A 19,904-nucleotide genomic window follows, 5' to 3' on the forward strand; every position below is an offset into this window, starting at 1 on the left:
ACCCTCAGAACAATATCTAAACTTCTCATCTTACATTAAACGTACACTCAAACACTGCAGAATTTGGTCCCAAAACACTAATGCAACCACAGACAGCTCTGGTTAACAACTATTTATACAGAGCTGCTTCTAAGGCACAACCTTGCAGTTTTTGATCCGTTCACTAATTCTGGGAAGGGCTAGCAGAACTAAGGCTCTCAAGAAATTTATGATTAGTACAAAGTCATACAGCAATACAAGAAAACAACAGCACCTTTAACTACTGTGCCTTGAGTGTTTACAAAGTACTGAGTAACTTTAACCTTTGGCTTTGCATTACTATGTCCAGATAAAGGTATAAAATACGCAAGTTCTAACAGCCTCAGCAGTTTTGGGTCAAGGTTACATAACAAGCTGGGTGCTGGGGAAGAATCCAATCAGCTCAACTATTATGCTAAAACTACTGTCTTACAATCTACACCCTAATATAAATGCATTTCCAGTTTGGCCTTATTCCCAGGGATTTGAATTCTTCCTTTTCTACAGAATTTACCTGAGGAATTAAGAAAGATAATTAAGTACTAGTGCAGGACACATAGCAAGGACCAGCCCCTCCTCTCCTCTCTTCCCCAGCAACAGAGTAAACAAACTAGGCATTTCTACTTCAGTGTGACACCAAATCCTACAGACATGTTCCAGTTGAATCTATTTCTATGTCTCCAGCCCTATGCCCAAGAATAAGTGAGTACTTTGGTCATGTATCACTCTTCCTGATTTTCTTTATCCCAGATGAGAGGGGGACAGGGAGCCCCCCAAAGCTAGGAGGTTGTCGTCCAGTACTTACAGCTAGGCTGTGGGTTTTATTGTTGTTGTTGTTTGTGTCAGAAAAAAAACAAACAAAAACAAAAAACAAAACCTCCCATCAAATGTTACCATCGTAGTAGGAGGTCAGGACTGAGCTTTGAAGAATTCTGCCTGAGAAGCCACGGCATGGACACTGTAAAACCACGCCAATTTTCCCGTGAACCCAAGCTACTACAACGGAGTCTTTACTGAGCAGTTCAGCCTTTCACTCTTGTAGCCATAGATACAAGATTTATTAAAATATCCAATCAGAGAATTACCCCCATTTTTCTTCAATCAGAGAATTACCCCCATTTTCTTCAAAATGAGGTTTATTTTAATGTGTGTGTACAGTCAGTCCCATGTGAATCCACACGCACACGCCAGAGTGTGCGAGTACAGAGAAGTCCGTTCTCTCTTCCCACCCAGAGTGTAGGTCTCACGGGTCAAACTAGGGTTCTCAGGCTTGGAGTGCTTTGATCCACTGGGCCTTCCAGCAAACACAGAAGCCCATTTTTTAAATCCTCTGGAAAATTACCAAAAAGCCCATATCCGCTGGGCGTGGTGGCGCACACCTTTAATCCCAGCACTCAGGAGGCAGAGGCAGACGTATTTCTGAGTTCAAGGCCAGCCTGGTCTACAAAGTGAGTTCCAGGACAGCCAGAACTGTACAAAGAAACCCTGTCTCGAAAAACCACAAAAAAAAAAAAAAAAAAAAAAAAAAAAAAGCCCATATCCTCTAAGTCCTTCAAGCATCATGTTACTGAAACAAGGGAACACACACACCTCCTAACATGTAGTTCCTCTTGCTAAAGAAGCATGCATAAACATAAGTTTGTTTGCTATATACACGTCTGACTGAAGAACAACATAAAGACTGTGCAGCAGGCAGGGCTAGGAGGAGAGCTCAGACAGTAGGCAGAGCGCTTGCAGTGTAAGTCTGTGGACCTGAACCCCATTCTATAACCCAGGTTTACAGAAGAACAAGCAGGGCATGGAGCATGTCCTTCTAATTCCAGTACTGGCAAGATAGGCAGATCCCTGAGGCTCAATGACCAGCCTGCCTACCCCCTAGGCAGGTTCCATGCCAGGGAAACATAGGACTTAAAAAACAAGCAAACAAACAAACAAACAAAATACTCCATCTGAGGGACCAACACTAGAAGATGTACACTCCTGCATACAAGCCAACATGCATGTAACAAAGAACACCAGAATAATCAACTCAACAAGCATACCTTTACTTGCCCACATCTCTATTTTGATAAAAGACATCAAGTAGAGAACTGCTAGGAGGTGATTGATGACAACTATTCATGTGACTAAACCACTCTGTACTAAGCTGTACAGACAGACTGCCCAGTACAAGAGAAGAGATTAGAATGAAACCCAGTGCCCCATTCCATCTTTCCACATATAAAACCAAGGCAAAACTACTGAAGCAAAGCCATGTCAGGGAGAACATGCAAGACAGATCTTACAATGTGGGAGCAGAGAGAAAAGGAAAGCTGTACAAATTCTGTGGGCAAAGCTGGACAATGATGGAACTGACACTGTCAAAAAAAGATGGGGTATCTATTCTCACTATCTATTAAAGAAGCAAGCAAGCGGCTTAATAAATATTCCCATGTATTCACCAGAGACAAGTCTGTATAATAATACTGTCCATGTTTGACATATATTGGAATAAAGACTTATAGATACTAAGTTAACAGCATTACACTAATCCTGGATTCCATCTGAACCATGCATCTTTTCTCCAACTTACAATCTCTAGCGGCTCTAATCCAACAATTTTTTCCCATGTAGCTATGAAGTCCTCTCTTCTTTAGAAGGAATAGAAAAGAGGAGATCTTGTATTAAACGATTTAATAAGCATTAAGTGCCCGTCACATGGCTGGCATTTACTCAGCTGACCATTAACCTATTACGTTTGCTAGAAGGATCAAAGTAAATCCAATTGCAAATACGCATTTGAAGTAGGGAGAAAAAGATCCTTTTACCAATGGGCATTTCAGAACGATTTTAGGGCCATCTATTTGATAGAACAGCAATGCCCCAGCTCTGTAATGAAGGCAAGTCACACTTCAAAGGGAGTGGGAAAGGAAGGGAAGAGAAATGTCTATACCATTTTAACTTTCCAAATATAAGAACAAACCTGAATTCAGAGTGAAGAAGACAGGAGATAAGGACTTGGAACAAAGGAGTAAAGGGAAAACAACCAAAAGGTCTCCAAAAGCCAGGAAACAGAAGACAACCGCCACCGAGGGTTATGCTGGCACATGCTGCGCCACATTATCATTTTATCTAATGCTACCATCAAGTGAGGATTCAGCCAAGGAAACACTAAGCACCAACAAACTCAAAGTGAAAAGACGTTTACCATCCTTCCTTTGACAGTGAAGTGCTCGGGACATACAAAATTAAGAAAAAGGGCAGAGATATCAGATGATGACACTTAGGGGTACAAGAGAGACAGTAAGAGTCAAATCTCAGACAGCTAATTATTGAAGATGGTCTGCTTCTCCCTTCCTCCAATTACAGACATCCAAAGGATACCTGCCCCGGCCAGGACTCACTGTCAAAGCTCTATCAAACATGTCCATCAACCTTGGATAGCACTTAACCATCTTCCTCCTCATAGGTTAAATTAAAAAATAATAAAGAGATTAAATTTAAAAATCAAAACAGGTCTAGCTGCTTTGATAAAATGCAGTGCCCTCATGAGTCATTACACAGCCCACACCCTCAAGGCTGGACAAGAAGATCACATAACTACTACACATAAACTTCAACCAAAAACAGTAGGTCTGAGGTCCCCACACCTTTCCACATTATGCTTTCTTAATCCACCCAATCCTATTCTAAGCTATTCTTGGCACTCATTCTACTGACAGGCAGTCAAGATCAGATAGATAGATAGATAGATAGATAGATAGATAGATAGATAGATAGATAATATATATTATTGAAATAACATAAATATTATGAAAAAAGGAAGGAAGATAAGAGAAAAAAACAGCAAAGAAACTAGGATATTATTTTATTTCTTATACAAGGAATTCAAGGGAGTCATGTCTGGACACTTCAAAGAAGTAAAAAAGGGGAGAAAGTCACATAAGTGTTTGGGCAGGAAGGATGGCTCTTACAAAAAGGTAAGCAAACCCACCCCATTGCTCACGAGATTAAATAAGATGGCTGCTGTGACTATGGGACAGGGGGGAGACAAGCCCAAGTCTGCAAGACCCAATAAACTCCGTACAGGACTGGCTTTTCTGAGTGTGGAAGTCTAGGAGCACTCTGAAAGGACAATTGCCATGGCCTGATGTGCTCTTTAAGAGTCATCAGCTACCACCTACTTCTTCATAGCGCTTATCATCAGTTCGTCACAGTTACAGGCTTTAAATTCAAGAGTTCACTTACGAGGATACATATATCAAAATATTAAGTCAAATATTGAAATCTCAAAAAGTCACCTTTTATTCTGTCCAATTTTCAAACTACTTTCCTAATGCAAATGGCTTCAGTTTAACTGGATATCAGAAAATAGATGATATCTAACAAACATGACAGCAACAGTTATATATTTCATGATTGTACCTATCATAAAAATAAATTAGTCTATCCATTAACAAATCATTGTACAGCACTAAAGAAATAAATGTATATATAAAAGGCCAAGGTAAGACAGGTTTAGCTTTTTTTTTTTTAAAAAAAAAAGAAGAGATATTAAATACACTGATAATATATACAATGCATCCCTACCAGCAAAGAGATTTATCAAGGAAGCCGCCTTTGGTCCTCCCTCAAATGGACATTTAGCTAGTCTCACCAACAATTATTCCTAGGTTCTGGAACTCATCATAAAGAGGGGGAAATGTAGCAAGCCTGGAGGACGAATTTAAAAACTGACAACATAAACTACATTACTTAGATGACTGCCAAAGCTCCCAACACGTTTCTAAATTAGGTCTCAATCAAATTCATCTCAAAATGTAGTAGGCAGGCAGAAAGTCTGAGGTTTTGGCATATTTGAAAGACAATAATCAACTGAATATTATGTCAGAATCAAAACCAAAAAGCAACTCTTCACATGTTAGTTATCAACATACAAAAATAAATCCTAAACATAGAGCTCTCAAACAAACTGTCAAGATCAAAAGCCAGGTGTGGTCACGTATGACTTCAATCTCAGCTCTCAATAGGTAGAGGCAGGCCTGGTCTACCCAGCAGGTCAGCCAAGGCTACATAGTGAGACCCTGTCTCAAAACAAACAGGCAGACAAAACAACAAAAGATCAAAGGTAGTTGAGCTGAGGAGCTGGGATGATAGTTCAGAGCTTAAGAGTAGAGAGAGAATTAAAAATAAATCATTTAAAAAATGGAACAGAATTTTCAAATAAAAAACCTAAAGGTTTGGGATATTGCTGTTTACTATACTTCCATGACACTTGTGTGTGCTGAAGTATATGGTGTACATATATGTGTGCATGTGCATATGTGCAGGTACACACACCCACATTTACACTGATGGGAGAAAAGGTCACTGGATAGTCTTCTCTGTCACTGCATTATTCCCTTGAGGCGCTATTACTGAACCAACAGTTTTCTGTTTGGGCTACGCTGGCTGGCCGGCCTGCAAGTTCCCTGGACTTTGCCCTGCCACACTGGTTGAAGTTACAAACGTGCGCGGCCGGCACCAGCTTTCACACGGGTACCTGGGATTTGAACGTAAGTCCTCACACTGCAGCTAATGTTCGCTCCCTCCCTTCCTTTCCTCCAATCTGTAGCTTTTTGACATAATTCTCTAATTAATGCCACTTGGGCATGATTTCTAGAGGACTCAGGAATTGGGCAAACAATCCTAGATGTCTCTGAGTTTGTGCTTTCATGGCAGGGACGGCAAACACTGATTACAAGACATCTATCTATCTCTTGCTCCAAGCAGTAAGAGATGATGACAGGGAAAAGTATCCTGTCCTAACTTTAATGTGTTAAGGCAAACATTAACACATCAGCAAAAAAAGAAAAAAAAAAGAAAAAGAAAAAAGAAAAAAAAAAAAAAGAGAGAGAAAAAATAACACATCAGCAAGTTTCATAAATGCCGGACCCTAACAGCTCAGATGTCAAGTTCATGTGAACATTCTAAATTACTCCTAACTCATCAAGAGAGGTCTATTCCCATTGCTGACTTTGAGATAGACTCTTACTCTTTAGCCTAGGATGACCTGGAACGTACTAGTTCAGGCTAGCCTTGAACTTACATCTTACTATCTTGGCCTTCTGAGATTACATGTGTGAACCACTATCCTCAACTACAGTTGGCTCTTTTTGAGTTATATAACCAAAGATTTTATTTAGCTAGTAAACACTTCTTCATGCTAATCTTAAAATCGACTATATCTTTTCCAGGGAACCACAGAAAATAAGCTAACCCCCACAAAAGACTATCACACACCTCTCTGATATTTTGTGTAAAACATCCTAGCAATCTTTACATCCCTAGACTTGTGATATTCCTTTGTAGATCTTCTACCTCCAACAGTACAACATATGCATGTGTGGCACCTAGATACACATCATTTGATGAGTTACCTATATAATCTCAAATTGTTGATGTTAAGATCTTATTACATATATGTATTCCTTTAAGAATTTCTAATTACCCCCATCTCAAAGTTTATTTAAAATGGGTTTTGGTGGTCTCTGGTAATCAGTAATATTGTAATAATCAGGGATCAAGGCTCCCAACACATTTCTCATTCTAACACTAGAGAATTTTATTCCACTTACAATAAAACCACAGTGCCACATACACATTTTAGAAGCCACAAAACTATATTTCATTAGCAATAATCTTACTGAAAAAAATTTAAGCAAGAATAAAACACAATATACAATGCATCTTATTTACAATGGGTGTGGGGGATGTGGAAATCAAAGAACTCTCATATATCAGGGAAGCCAGACTATTAACTATACCTGAACACTAGAAAAAGAACCAAGAATCTGGTACCTTAAGGAACCAAGAGACCAAAAATATTCTAGGCTACAATAATAAATATAGGTAACATATAAAAAGGCCAGTGGTTTTGTTGGTGATTTCTTTTTTTCTTCTAGAAAATTTTCTCTGAAATTATGGGTGCATATTTTTAAATTAAAATGGAAAACAGAAAGCTATTTCCATTCCATCTAACCCTTACATATAAAAAGAGAAAAACACACATTGCTAAACTTAACTCAGAAGTGCCATTAGCTGCATCACATGTGGCACAGAGTGTCAGGATGGAAATACTAAGTCTACTTACATTGTTAGAAAGCTTGCTAAATCTGAACCATGCACTTAGGAACCACAAGATGCTATTCTGCTGCTCTGAGGGATTTCATGTCATGTCTGTTTTAATTATATAACCTCCCCATATTTCTGGAACTGAAACAGCTATTTTTGTCTGATTAAACTTCTGAAACCCAGAACTGGTGGGCAAAGACTACCAAGGCTTGTCCAATCTGCAGCCCACTAGCCATATGCTAACTATGAACGCAGTCCAAAAAAAAAAAAATCATAAATTTACTTAAAACATCTTTAGGGTTTTGGTTTTTGTTTTTTGTGGTTGGCTTTTTTTTTTTTCTTCTGCAACTGCACTGCACAGTTCTCAAACACGAACCGTGTGATGAACAAGTTGTGTTGTCAGTTACTTGTTGGTCACAGCCGGGCGTGGTAGTGCATGCCTTTAATTCCAGCACTTGGGAGGCAGAGGCAGGAGAATTTCTGAGTTCAAGGCCAGCCTGGGCTACAGAATGAGTTCCAGAACAGCCAGGGTTACACAGAGAAACCCTGTCTTGAAAAAACAAACAAACAAACAAACAAACAAACAAAAATTGTTGGTCATACTGAAAGCTACTCCAAATGGAGAAAAAAAAAAAAAAGGCCTATATATACGAAACATCCACAGGTACAGTGGAGACCAAAGACAAAGCATAAGTGGAGAAAATCTACAAACCTGTAGGAAAGGGAGAGAGGGGAGTAGAGAAAAAACGATACTGGAGTAGGAAATCATTGGCCTATAGGTGACTTAAGAATAAAACAATCCTACCACTCATGAGTCCAGAACTCCCCATGCTCCTGGGGAGTTTACCCATGAGTTCATTGTTTTGTTCACTGGCAAAGAGCTGCCCATACATTTTGAGTTAAGAACTTTTTATCAAAAGTAAAGCAATATGGGAGGTTCCAAGTCCAATTACTGAAGGTTCCCTGATGGCTAAAATAGACCACGGTTCAACCTAAGAACCTCTGAGGAAGAACAGGAAGCTCAGCATGTCCCTTGCTTAGCTTGTGAATGACACAGGATTACTAAGACAGTGCTTCTCAGCCTGTGGGTCACGACCCCACCCAAGGGTTGCACTCAGATATCCTGCAGATCAGATATTTACATTATGATTCATAATAGAAGCAAAATCACAGTTATGAAGTAGTAACAAAATTTCATAGTTGGGGGTCACCACAACATAAGGAACTGCATTAAAGGGTCACAGCTTTAGGAAGATTGAGAACCATAGTAGAGGCAGAAGGATCAGGAATTCAAGGTCATCCTCAGCTATATAGCAAGTTCAAGGCCAGTCTGAGTTACCTGAGTCCCTTTCTCAAAAAACAAACAAACAAAAGAAGGCCTTTGATTATATCTATCATTAGACCCATCATGATACTGGAGGCGTCATGACCCTCCAGTATCAACTTAAAAACAGGATAACGTTGAGCTGTGCAGAAGACTGAAAGCAGTGTACAAATTTAAGCAGTGCATAAACATTATCAGAATAAGGACACAGCAACCAGCTACATGCACATTTACTTCCCATTTCCTCCAGAGGTAGAAAAGATAAAACTAAGCAAAACAGGAAGGAGGCAGGGTGGGGACCAAGAATTTCAAAAGAGGATGTACAGATAAAGGAAGAATGGAAAGGTACTAATAGTTTAAGGATTTAAAAAATGCTTATTATCTGTGAATTAACAAGTAGACTGGGGCCTACTATCAACCATTCAGCACATCTTGTCCTTTGGTAAAGCCCAATAAAAGCCACACTATTATCAGATGGCAAGTGCATTCAAAACCGTGAGTCTTTAACTGATTACAGATTTCCAGCTATGATAAGTCAGGCTGTACCAACTGAGCTTTAGCACAAGCTTCAGAGCACCTGCTCTGGATGACTCCATCGGTTAAGTGAGTGACCTTTCTTGCTCTCTCATACCCGCTCTTCCCACACTCATGCTAACTATCAACCTCATACTGAAAATACAGTCTTTGTTCAGACCGACTAAAACACACTTGCTTCAGCTTCAGGCTTCTTTCTGAAAAAAATCTTTTCATGCCTTTACCCTATCTCAAGTCCTTGATTCTAGAAAACTCTATTTCTCCATGTAAATCAGGTCAGCCTTTCCAAAGGCTATCTGTTGATTACAACTAGTTCCTCACTCTAATTCCTTTGGTATAATCAAACAATGGTTACACCCAGCCTGGTAATTAAGATTTTCTTATGGTCAAGGTCTCGCAGCCAAGCACCCTACTTCATACTTATAAACATTAGGGGGCCTGAGGTAGAATTGATTACCAAGAGTTCAAGGCCAGCCTGAATAACATAATTGGCTCTTGGTCATCTTGGGCTATAGTGTAGATTCTAGCTTGAATAAATAAATAAATAAATAAATAAATAAATAAATAAGATTTCTCCTAATTAGGTGTGGGCCTTTGAATGAGAAATGTTCCCCATAGGCTGTTGATGGTATAATTTGGGGAGGTTAACCTTTAAGATGTGAAACCTTGCCAGAGAAGGATGTCTCTGGAGCCAGACTTTTGAGAGTTTATAACATTAGTCCACCTATAGCTAACTGCCCCAGCTTCATGTAAATGAAGATATATCTTAGCTTGCTGTTCCAACTGCCTGCTACCATGCCATCTCCACCATTATGGGCTCTCCCTCTCGAACTGTCAACCAAAATAAACTTTTCCTTTCATCAGTCAGTACTGGGCATGCTGTTTTATCACAGTAACAAAAATAGCCAATGTACTAGGCAAGGCAGGGGAGCCATAATCATAGCATTCTGGAGACTTTGGGCAGAAGGATCAATAGGAGTTCAAGGTCAACACTGAGTTCAAGTGAGTTCCAGCCTGAGTTACACAGAGAGACCATGCCTGAAAAAGCAAAAGGACAACAACCAAACCAAAACCAAAACCAAAACCCCTCTCCTAGATAAAGCAAGGTAATAAGACAAAACTGTTCCATCAAGTATGTGACAAAACTTGTCTCATGCTGAGTTTGAAATTAACCATTTAATCCAGCACTTTGGTGTTTCTTGTGTTAACGCCATATATTCTGTATTTTTGGAAAACATGGTTCAAAAATTGTAATGAAAATTCTTAAAAATAAAGTATCTGACTAAATGAGGCAAATCAAGTATGCTGTTAACAATTCTTTTCCACTAATTGATTTGTACTATTGATCCATTTGTTAAGTAAAAAAGGGTTCCCCTCTTATTTGATCTGGCTAATTCTCATTTAATCTTTTGGGTCTCAACTAGTCCTTCTTCTAGAGACCTTCCCCAAACGCAGATCACACATCCTAGTTACACACTCCTAACAGCACAATGCATATCCACTAGCAACTCTCAAGCACTTTATGTGATATGCTTATGAGCTGCTCTGTCAGTGACTGGCATAGATAGACAGCCATCAAAATAATTTGCTTAAGAATGAGGTCACAAGTAAAGTCAGAATAACCACAAAGAAATAGAGAACTCAATCCTTCAGATTAGGTGCCACAGTAAATAAAATCTGGGATAGGGGAGGGAGGAATTCAGGAGAGCCATTAGTGAAAAAACTCCATGGATAAGTAACCTCCTTCTGAAGGAAACCGGCAACGCAAAACACTATATGCCGATTCGCACTAATTTATTTACTCCTAGAAATTCGAGTCTACGGTTGGCTTACAATCTAGAACAACTGAAATTAAAAAAGAGTACACATCTTACTTTGATTCATCATATGGGAAGGTCTCACCTGTCATGGGATCAAACAGTTGATTAGCTTCTAGGTCAGTGAATGTGCTGCAGCAGACAGGACATTTGAAGGAAGCCCGATTGGTGATACTTCTCTCATCCATTTCAATCCTCCTTCTCATGTGGTCCAGTTTATATTTCACTACATTAACAAGAGTGCGGTAATTGATGAAGTAGTAGTTATGGCGGGTGGTCTTCCCATCTGCAGCGGTCTCTACCCTCATTCTGCATTTGATGAACTTGTCTCCCTTTAAATTATTCAAAACGGATCGAAGCTGCTTCCGATCAAACTTGAGTAGCTCCAGCATGTCCTCTTCTTTTACACAGGGGTTCCGGATCAAGATGTCCAAGGCCAACACATGCTCAATGCCATAAAAGCCCCGGACGACATACTTGGCTAGCCGCTTCAATGCCGCTGGAACTTCAGTGAGAACATCTGGGTCTGCCATCTTAAACAGTAAGCTTCACCTTCAACTACACTGGATTGAGGGGAGGGGATTAGTAGGCATGAGCACATAATAATTTTACATCTACAACAGCCTCTTACTGTCATTATTTTTAAAGTGCCACAAAAGCATTCAAACATCACTTTAAAAGGCTTCTAACTCGTAAGCATTTAACAGAAATTCAGGATTTTTCTTTATAGTACACAAAAGATTACACCTAGAATGCTTGACATAGTTATTTTAAGGTTCAACAGTATGCTTGATTCCAAAATATCTATTATTTCTGACAATAATATATCAACCCCACTTTAATCCCAGCACTCGGGAGGCAGAGGCAGGCAGATTTCTGAGTTCGAGGACAGCCTGGTCTACAAAGTGAGTTCCAGGACAGCCAGGACTATACAGAGAAATCCTGTCTCGAAAAACTAAAATAAAATTATATTAAATTAAATTAAAAAAATAAAAATAAAAATGGGTGGAAATCCAGGATCCTAGCAATTATCCTAGATTTCTTTTCAGTAAAACTTTCCTGCTAAGATTCAAGAATGTTTTACATACTCACATTTTCACAATGATCTCATACCACACACACACATCAATAAACACATAAGTAACTGCCAGCCAGGAGGGGTGTCTGACAAAATTAAGGACTGCCATAACTGAAAGAAATGAATGCTAAGATCAAAGTGCGTTACCAACTTTTAAGTCATATCTGATCATTAAGTAAGCACCTTCTATATTTTAAAAAATGAAGGGAGATGAAGAACACCCTTAAATAGTGGGTCCCTTGAAGAGCATAGCAGAAGCTGACTGCATCTGAGGTGTAGGCCACAGGCCAGAGTTGTCCTCTCTAAGTCTCTCAGGTGGCACAGCACTTGGACCCCAGTCAGACAAGCTGTTTGGGTGCTGTAGGAGCTTGAAAAATCCTTAAACAAGTTCAAGCTACGCTTTATGCTCAAAAGGAAAATGGGTGCTTATGATTAGTGAAATGCTCCGTGGGGGTCTAAAAGGACTTATTTAACTAGGTTAGCTTTCATGTAACTTCACTGTGACCCATATTGAAACTAGCAAGCCTACCCACACTGACTAGACTTCAGATTTCTGTAAGATAGAGGAAAATTTTCATAGACATCCCACTGAACTATTTCTAAGAACAGCTATATTGTTATTAATATCAGTTTCAACTGAACTTTTAATTTGAACTCTGAAGTAACCAACCCTAGCAGATGTAATGCTTCATTCTGTAAGAAATGTTCTAATATCTGCAATATATCCTAAATAATCAGTGTACACAAGTATGTTATAAAGTCGTATCAACAATAAAGGAAAAATAAAAAGAAAGTTAGTTACAACATACACTTTAAACAACAATACCATTGTAGATACAGCACTGTAGTTTTTAACACACACAGAGAGATAACAAGGCAACACCTGGACTTACTAGTCTAAACCTGGCAACCCCGAAGCCTTTGTCACCCTAGATATTTAAATAGGTCTGGGTTCATTGCCACCTCAGAATCCCAGCACAGTACCAGAAACATTTTGATCACCTTTCCAATTCTGCCTACACAGTATACTAAGAACCACATTTTGCTTTCTGCATGCTCAGAAGCTGACAGAATAGAACATAATGGCTTCAGAAACACGCAAAAGTCCTAAAGGACAGACAGATGCCAGCACAACCTATTGTTTTCTGATTTTCCATTGCTTTGTTCTCCTCTGTCCCACCGTAGACACTGTGTGCTCCAGACCATGGTTCTTAACCCTGACTGTAAAGCAATCACCTAGACGGCATTTTGAAGCTTACTAACACTGGGCCCCATTCCCAAGAGTTCTGTTTCAGCTACTATAGAAGGGCCAGATTAGGAACGCAGCTACTTTTAAAATCCCTTTAGATTACTCTACTGTGCAACAAATCCCTGATCATTGCTCCAATCTGTCCCATGGCCATAACCACTTTGTATCCTTCGAATGAACATCCTGTATGGAGAGGACCAGTACTTGTTGTTCAGCCTGTTTCCTCTGTCTGATACTCCTCTGTTTGTCCTAAAAATCAGTACAAAGGAACGTTATCAATCCTCTTCCAGCCAATAGTCTGAAGCTTGGAAATCCCAGGTCAGTCTCTTAGTGTTAGCCTCAGAAAATCCAGAGCCTTGGTTTCTTCACATATAAAATAATTAAAGAGCCTTTCTCACACAGTTAATATATGAATTAAATCAGATAATTAGCACCACACACTCTGCTTCTGGGCTGGCCTATGAGTTCAACTGAAGAACTGGCATTCAGAACACACTCCCCCATCTAACTGACGGTTATATCCATGAGCTGATACTGTGGCTGTATCAGGAGCCGGAGGCATAAAACCTAAACTTAGGAAGAAAGGGAGCGATTGCAAGGACAAGATAAATGAAACCTTAACAGAAACAAAACCGAAAGGATCCAACAATATACTGAGGGGAAAAAAATATATCACAAGTGCCTGTGTTGAGCCACTTTAAGGAGGAAATGTGCACAAGAAATAGAAAACATCTTAAGAGGACCAACTCTTACAGACCCAAGGCAGGGCCATCCACTTTCAGAAGCCTGTCTTTGATGAAATACCATATTCCTTTAAAGATTCACACAAGGTAGCTACAGAAACTGGAGTTCGGGTGGACTACCTAGTTCAAATCCCAAATGTTAAATCCTCCTTCCTGATCAGGGCCTTTGCTCCTTCACCACAGCCCCAACCAAGATGAATCAAGAGTATTCAATCGATGGGCTTCTTAAAGCTCCTTAAATCAAGTTCTGAAACTGGCAGCCCATACGGAACGTTTTCAATACTTTATGAATTGCTTGTCGACATTTAAAAATCTTCGGTGCCTATAAATCCCAACTGCCCACTCCTCTTGCAGATTGGAAGTAAATGACCAAAGTGAGCCCATGTTCCTATATTAGCTATAGTCTCTATGGCAGGTGACACTGAAGAAAGTAACTTCTCTGTCTATGGAGGCTTATTGGTGTGGTAGCTTGTGGTCTTCATTACCTTCTTCCCTTCACAGCAATCAGGCATCTCCCAACTCCACCTTTCCCAGTTCAGACCTAGATTCGAACTGTAAAAACATCTAAGGACTACTGTGCCCCTGGTGTGGAATTGGGAGAATCAAAAGTTCAAATCACTCTGCTCTTAGCAACGTCACCCTCATATCCACCCTCCGCTCTCAAAGCTAAGCCCAAACCTTTCTCCTACTGTAGTTAGGCTTTGGGTAATGTTTCCTGGCCTTCTCAAATCCCCAACAGTGGCATCTAACGCTCTCCCTCGCATTTCCTCAGAATCTGTACAGTTTCTACCTCGAAGGCCTCTTGTTCATTAATGCTAGCGCCTAGCATATGCTACTCAGATACTTGAGTCTAACTTTCAATACATCCTCTGGGCACGTGTTCTTGTAGCATCTCTAGCCAGCCAGCTTCTACACAAATCACTTGTTTCACACCTGCATCCCAATAATGAGCGCTATAAGCCATCTTTTTTTTTTTTTCTTTTTTAATTTAACTTGTACTTGCTCTAAGCAAGGACTTACTACATTAAACTTGTGATTTTTGAAAAAAAACTATGCTGGATGAAAAGGGATTAAAAAAGCAAAGTGGGTGCAGGAAGCCCTTTCAGTTAGACTATTTTTAAATACTACTTCCCAAGTTCTAGAAGAACGTGGATCCTACAGAGCCTCTACAGTTTTCTGTTACTGTATTTTACGAACTCTCCATCCCTTCGTCCTTTAAGGGGCCCACGACGGAGACAGCTCCGGACCGAGGTGGCCTCCCATCAGCTGTGTTCAAACATGTCCAGACCCCGAGACCCCACAGTCCCTCAGACGCGCCCAGGGGCTTCCCGGGCCACACTCGACGCCGCCAAGCCCGTCCTACCCGAGGTCGCACATGGGCCGCTCCGGGGCAATGGTTCTTTAGAAGACTAAGAAGAGGACCAAAGCAAGAGGTGGCCGAGGAGAGGGGACTAGATAGGGAGGGGGACGGATAGGAGAAACCGTGAAATGCCACGCCGGGTCAGACACCGGGAACAAGGACCGGGGAATGAGGTTTACCCAAGTGGATGCTCGAACACTCCCACTACAGCCGCCCTCAGCACCTCAACTACCGGCTTCAGCCAGCCCACGCCACTGGCGAGACAAGGACGAACGCCTAATTCCTGCGACCGGTTTGGAACCCGCCCGTTAATCCGCACAGCGAAGCTTTCGATCAGTCACGCTCTAACCGACCAATGAGATGATTTGCCCTGCCCACAAGCCCTGCGCTGATTGGTGAGAGTTCAGGAAAGGGCGTCAACTTCAAGGAAATCGTGGCAAGATGGCGTCCCTGGATCGGGTGAAGGTTCTGGTGTTGGGAGACTCAGGTGAGCCGCTTAACCCACGTCTGGGACTAGCAACACGCCCGAGCTTCCCGACACCCCCCTCTCTTCGCTGTTTACACCCCCCAGCTACCTAGCGCTTAGGTCGACGGCTGAAATTCCTTTCAAGTCCTTAAAACTACACTTCCCAGAGGACTTTGCTCCTTTTGTCGACGTGGTGGCGTGGAGGGAGGTGGGGGGCGCGGAATCAAGGGGTGGAAAGGGGAATAGTTCCACTCACTNTCACTCCTAGTGACCCTCTAGGAAAGATTTTGCTTTCTGGCGCCACAGCCCTAGGTTCTACTGGCCTAGAAGTTTTGGTTCCAGAGAGGGGAGTGCTCCTACCCGGAGCCACAACAAACATTCCAGCTCTTCCACTGCAAGACTTGTTGCTGGGGAGTGGGGCGTGGGGTAAGACATGGTCACACTAAGTAGTCCTGACTAACGTAGAACTAGCTATGTATATCAGGCTGGCCTAGAATTCACTATATAAACAAGGCAGGCCTAAAATGAAGAAATACACCTGCCTCTGCCACTGTATTAGTCAGGGTTCTCTAGAGTCACAGAGCTTATGGGTAGTTTCTTATAGTAAGGGAATTTGTTGATGACCTAAGGTCTGTAGCCCAACTCCCCAACAATGGTCAGCAGCAGCTGTGAATGGAAGTCCACGGATCTAGCAGTTGCTCAGTCCCACAAAACAAGAAAATGAAGAATCTTCCTTCTTCCAATGTCCTTAAGTAGGTCTCCAGCAGAAGGTGTAGCCCAGATTATAGGCATGTACCACCATGCCTGGTGCTGAGACTTGCTTTATCCCAGATGACCTTGAACTCAGAGATCTTCTTGCCTTAGTCTCCTGGGATTCATAGCCACTATGCCTCAAGATCCAGGTCAGAAACTTGAATCTCCCAGCCTCAAGATCAGGATCACAGGAGAGCCCTCCAATTCTGGATTGTAGTTCATTCCAGATATAGTCAAGTTGAGAACCAGGAATAGCCACTACAGCCGCCAACCTTCTTTAAGACAAGCTCTCCCCTTGGCCTGGAGCCCCTAGGCTAAAGCTGTCAGGCCAGCAAACATCAGGGATTGCCTCTCTCTTTCTCCCCAGCACTGACATTACAGATATGTGCCTCTATGCCTGGCTGCTGTGTGTCAGCTCTGTGGACACAGCTCGGGTTCTCATGCTTGTAGGGCAAGCACTGAGCGGTTCTTTGTTTGTTTGTTTTTAATTATACTTTGTATATGACCACAATAACAACATGGTAATAGAAAATGTCATATGGCTGGCAATAGTGGTCTACAGTGAGGTTGGTTTTTCTGTTGGTGGTGGTGTTTTTTTTTTTTTTTATACTTTCTCAGTTGTTGGTAATAGAGTTTTTATAATAGAAAGTAAATATGAATGCCAGGTCCATATATAACATTGCACAACAAAGAGGTTTCCTAAGTTTTTGGTACAATTACCAACAGCCAGGTAAATGAATGAGTGACTCCACACCAGTAAATAAAAGACTCGTAGTCATGTAAATAGAAGACTCACCTCTTTCGTCTCCACCTAGCTCTTAAAGAGGTGCCACTGAATGTTAATGAAAAGATTGCCTGAGCCCAAGAGATCTAAAAGGAGGTGAAGCATTGCTTCAAGATTAATAGACATGATGAAGAAAAGAGAGTAGAATTATCATCATCATCATTATCATTCAGAGGATAAGTCTGGGACCATGTGGTTAGCTGCTTTTTTAAGACCTATATGTAGACACTAAACTCCTTTGAGTATGGTACCGTGGCATCATGGATCCTGTCATGGGAGGTATTCAAACCATTTGTGAGATGTTCCCTGGCTTGGAAGAGGTGGTATAAATGTCCCATTTAGGGTTCCATGTTCAGCTGACTAGAGACCTTGTATCTTTACAGGTGTTGGGAAATCTTCACTCGTCCATCTTCTGTGCCACAATCAAGTGTTAGGAAATCCGTCATGGACTGTGGGCTGCTCGGTGGATATCAGAGTACGTGTTCTTGTTTAGTTTTTCCTTAGTCATACTAAGAATAAGTGAGCCCAGTTATCTGATTGTACAAGCTTTTATTTTAATCGCTAGATTTTGAGTGATAATGTTAATATCCTCCATAAATAATAAAGTTAGTATCTTCCATAAATAATTCTGCCTAAAGTTGTAACTCTTAAGACTGCAAACTTGGGCCTAGTCATACCATGTAAAAACAAAAGCTTCCAGAGCCTTGAGTAGACTGTCTGTTCTCTGTCACAGTTAGGTACTCAATATAGTTTCCACTAAATTAAGTCATAATGTCTAATTCTGGGCAAGTCTGTTATCTGTTGGCACGTTTTCTTACCATTGAAGTAAGAACAAATACAGGGCCTTGTTAGAACAACTCACCAGGTCAAGACCCTTGCTGTTGAGGCTAAGGACCCAAGTTCAGTTCCCACTGATTCACATGGTGGAAGCAAGAACCGACTCCAGCAAGTTGTCCTCTGGCTTTCACATGTATGTCCTGGCACATGCACTCCCACAAACATACACACAGTAAACAAAGAAAATGGGAACAAATTAAGAAGAAATGATAGTTATATTACTAGCTGTTTTCCTGTTCTTCGATGCTGTGTGGTGTGGGCTCTGACATACTAATTAAAATTTTTCTATTCAATTAGTTATTATTCCTTCTTAAGGGAATTTCTTTTCTCCAGCTGCTTTTAAGGGATTGTGTGTGTGTGTGTGTGTGTGTGTGTGTGTGTGTCTGTCTGTCTGTCTGTCTGTCTGTCTGTGTGTACTGTTTTGCCGTAATGCTAACCTAACCTATGTCTTGGTCTACCTCAGTCTTCTACTCAGAAGTCCTGCTCATATCTTCATTCCTCAGAGGATGCCCTCTCCTCTGTCTGTTTATTTGTCTGTCTGTCTGTGTGTCTGTCTTCATTCCCTCCATCCATTCCTATTGATTTCCTGGTGGATTTGTTGTTTTTAACTTTGAACTCCATCCTCATATATCCTTTTTTTCCTTCTTTATTTTTCTCAGTGCCTTCTGAATATATACACTCTGTTTTTCAAGTAATATAAATTAAATTCAATAACAACTCTTTTATCAATATTCAAGTTTTTCAAAATCTTATTTTTCATTTTTAATGTATTTTTCACAGTCATTTTGTATTTCCTTTTTTTTTTTTTTTTTTTTTTTTTTTTGGTTTTTCGAGACAGGAACTCTCTCTGTAGACCAGGCTGGCCTCGAACTCAGAAATCTGCCTGCCTCTGCCTCCTGAGTGCTGGGATTAAAGGCGTGTGCCACCACGCCCGGAATATTTTGTAGTTTCTTTTAGATTATAGTTTGTTTTTTTAGGTAAATATTCTATTTGTTATATAAGTTATTCTACTTTATACAGAAATACATCTTGTATGATTTGTAATTCTTGGAAAGTGTTCTGTCCTTTATAGATTTTGTTTTTATGTGCATCAACATTTGCTCAAATGTATGTCTGTGTACCACATGTGTGCAGTGCCTACAGAGCCCAGAAGACGATCCCCCGGGACTGGAGTTACCATGGAGCTGCCCTGTGTGGATTCTGGGAAGAGAACCCAGGTCCTCTGAAAGACCAGCCGGTGCTCTTAACCAGCAGCCATCTTTCCAGTTCTGTGTCCACATTTTTCTAAGGAACCCACGTGCCTCTTTATGCAAGCCTTGTGTGCTATTCTGTGCAGGGATCCTTGTTTCCTTTTGCCTTTGTTGCTGCCAGAGCCCTAGCAATTTCAGTGGCACTCAGTTTCTGTCTCAGCATTCCTGTGGCATCTGAGCCTCGTGGCTTCCCACCACCCAGGCCTGAGGCTTCCATTTCATGCATATCTTCTATCTATTCTGCAGCAGCCCACCCACAGTCCCTGACCTCTGGGGACAGTTCTTATAGCCTCCTCCTCCCCTGACTGAGGAGCTCATCAAGGGTTCCCATTTCAAGATGGAAATGGCAGTGGGGTCCTTATCACTCATCCACACATCCTTAAAAGCTGGGAGATGTGTCGGCTGTTCCTGGACAGCAGTGAGACTCCAGGCACTAACTTGAAGCTGTCTGTATCCATGTCCTCTCCACAGGGTTTCTTCATTTCCAGCATCTAGACAGTTCCTTTTCTTTCTTTCTTTCTTTCTTTCTTTCTTTCTTTCTTTCTTTCTTTCTTTCTTTCTTTCTTTCTCTCTCTCTCTCTCTCTCTCTCTCTCTCTCT

General features: G+C 41.0%; 2 protein-coding genes across 4 annotated transcripts in view; one reads left to right on the forward strand and one right to left on the reverse strand.

Annotated features, from left to right (window-relative positions):
• Gtf2e1 (general transcription factor IIE subunit 1) overlaps positions 1–15,531 on the reverse strand; it is a 28,339-nt gene extending 12,808 nt beyond the window's left edge. Inside the window, exons 1-2 of one of the 3 annotated variants that reach the window (XM_021209267.1) lie at positions 15,395–15,531; positions 10,871–11,343 (exon numbers count right to left, since the gene is read on the reverse strand). In XM_021209267.1, the coding sequence (XP_021064926.1) occupies positions 10,871–11,318 (448 nt within the window). In that variant the 5' untranslated portion in view covers positions 11,319–11,343; positions 15,395–15,531. Of the gene's footprint in view, positions 1–10,870; positions 11,349–15,218 lie in introns of all 3 variants that reach the window. The other 2 variants (XM_021209268.2, XM_029544582.1) reach the window with 2 other exon arrangements.
• A 97-nt stretch (positions 15,532–15,628) lies between these two features.
• Positions 15,629–19,904, forward strand: part of Rabl3 (RAB, member of RAS oncogene family like 3) — a 31,988-nt gene continuing 27,712 nt past the window's right edge. Inside the window, exons 1-2 of the mRNA XM_021209849.2 lie at positions 15,629–15,702; positions 17,602–17,693. Of these exons, the coding sequence (XP_021065508.1) occupies positions 15,657–15,702; positions 17,602–17,693 (138 nt within the window). The 5' untranslated portion in view covers positions 15,629–15,656. The remainder of the gene's footprint in view (positions 15,703–17,601; positions 17,694–19,904) is intronic.

This window comes from Mus pahari, chromosome 12 (genome assembly GCF_900095145.1).
Source record: "Mus pahari chromosome 12, PAHARI_EIJ_v1.1, whole genome shotgun sequence".
Classification (NCBI taxonomy): domain Eukaryota; kingdom Metazoa; phylum Chordata; class Mammalia; order Rodentia; family Muridae; genus Mus; species Mus pahari.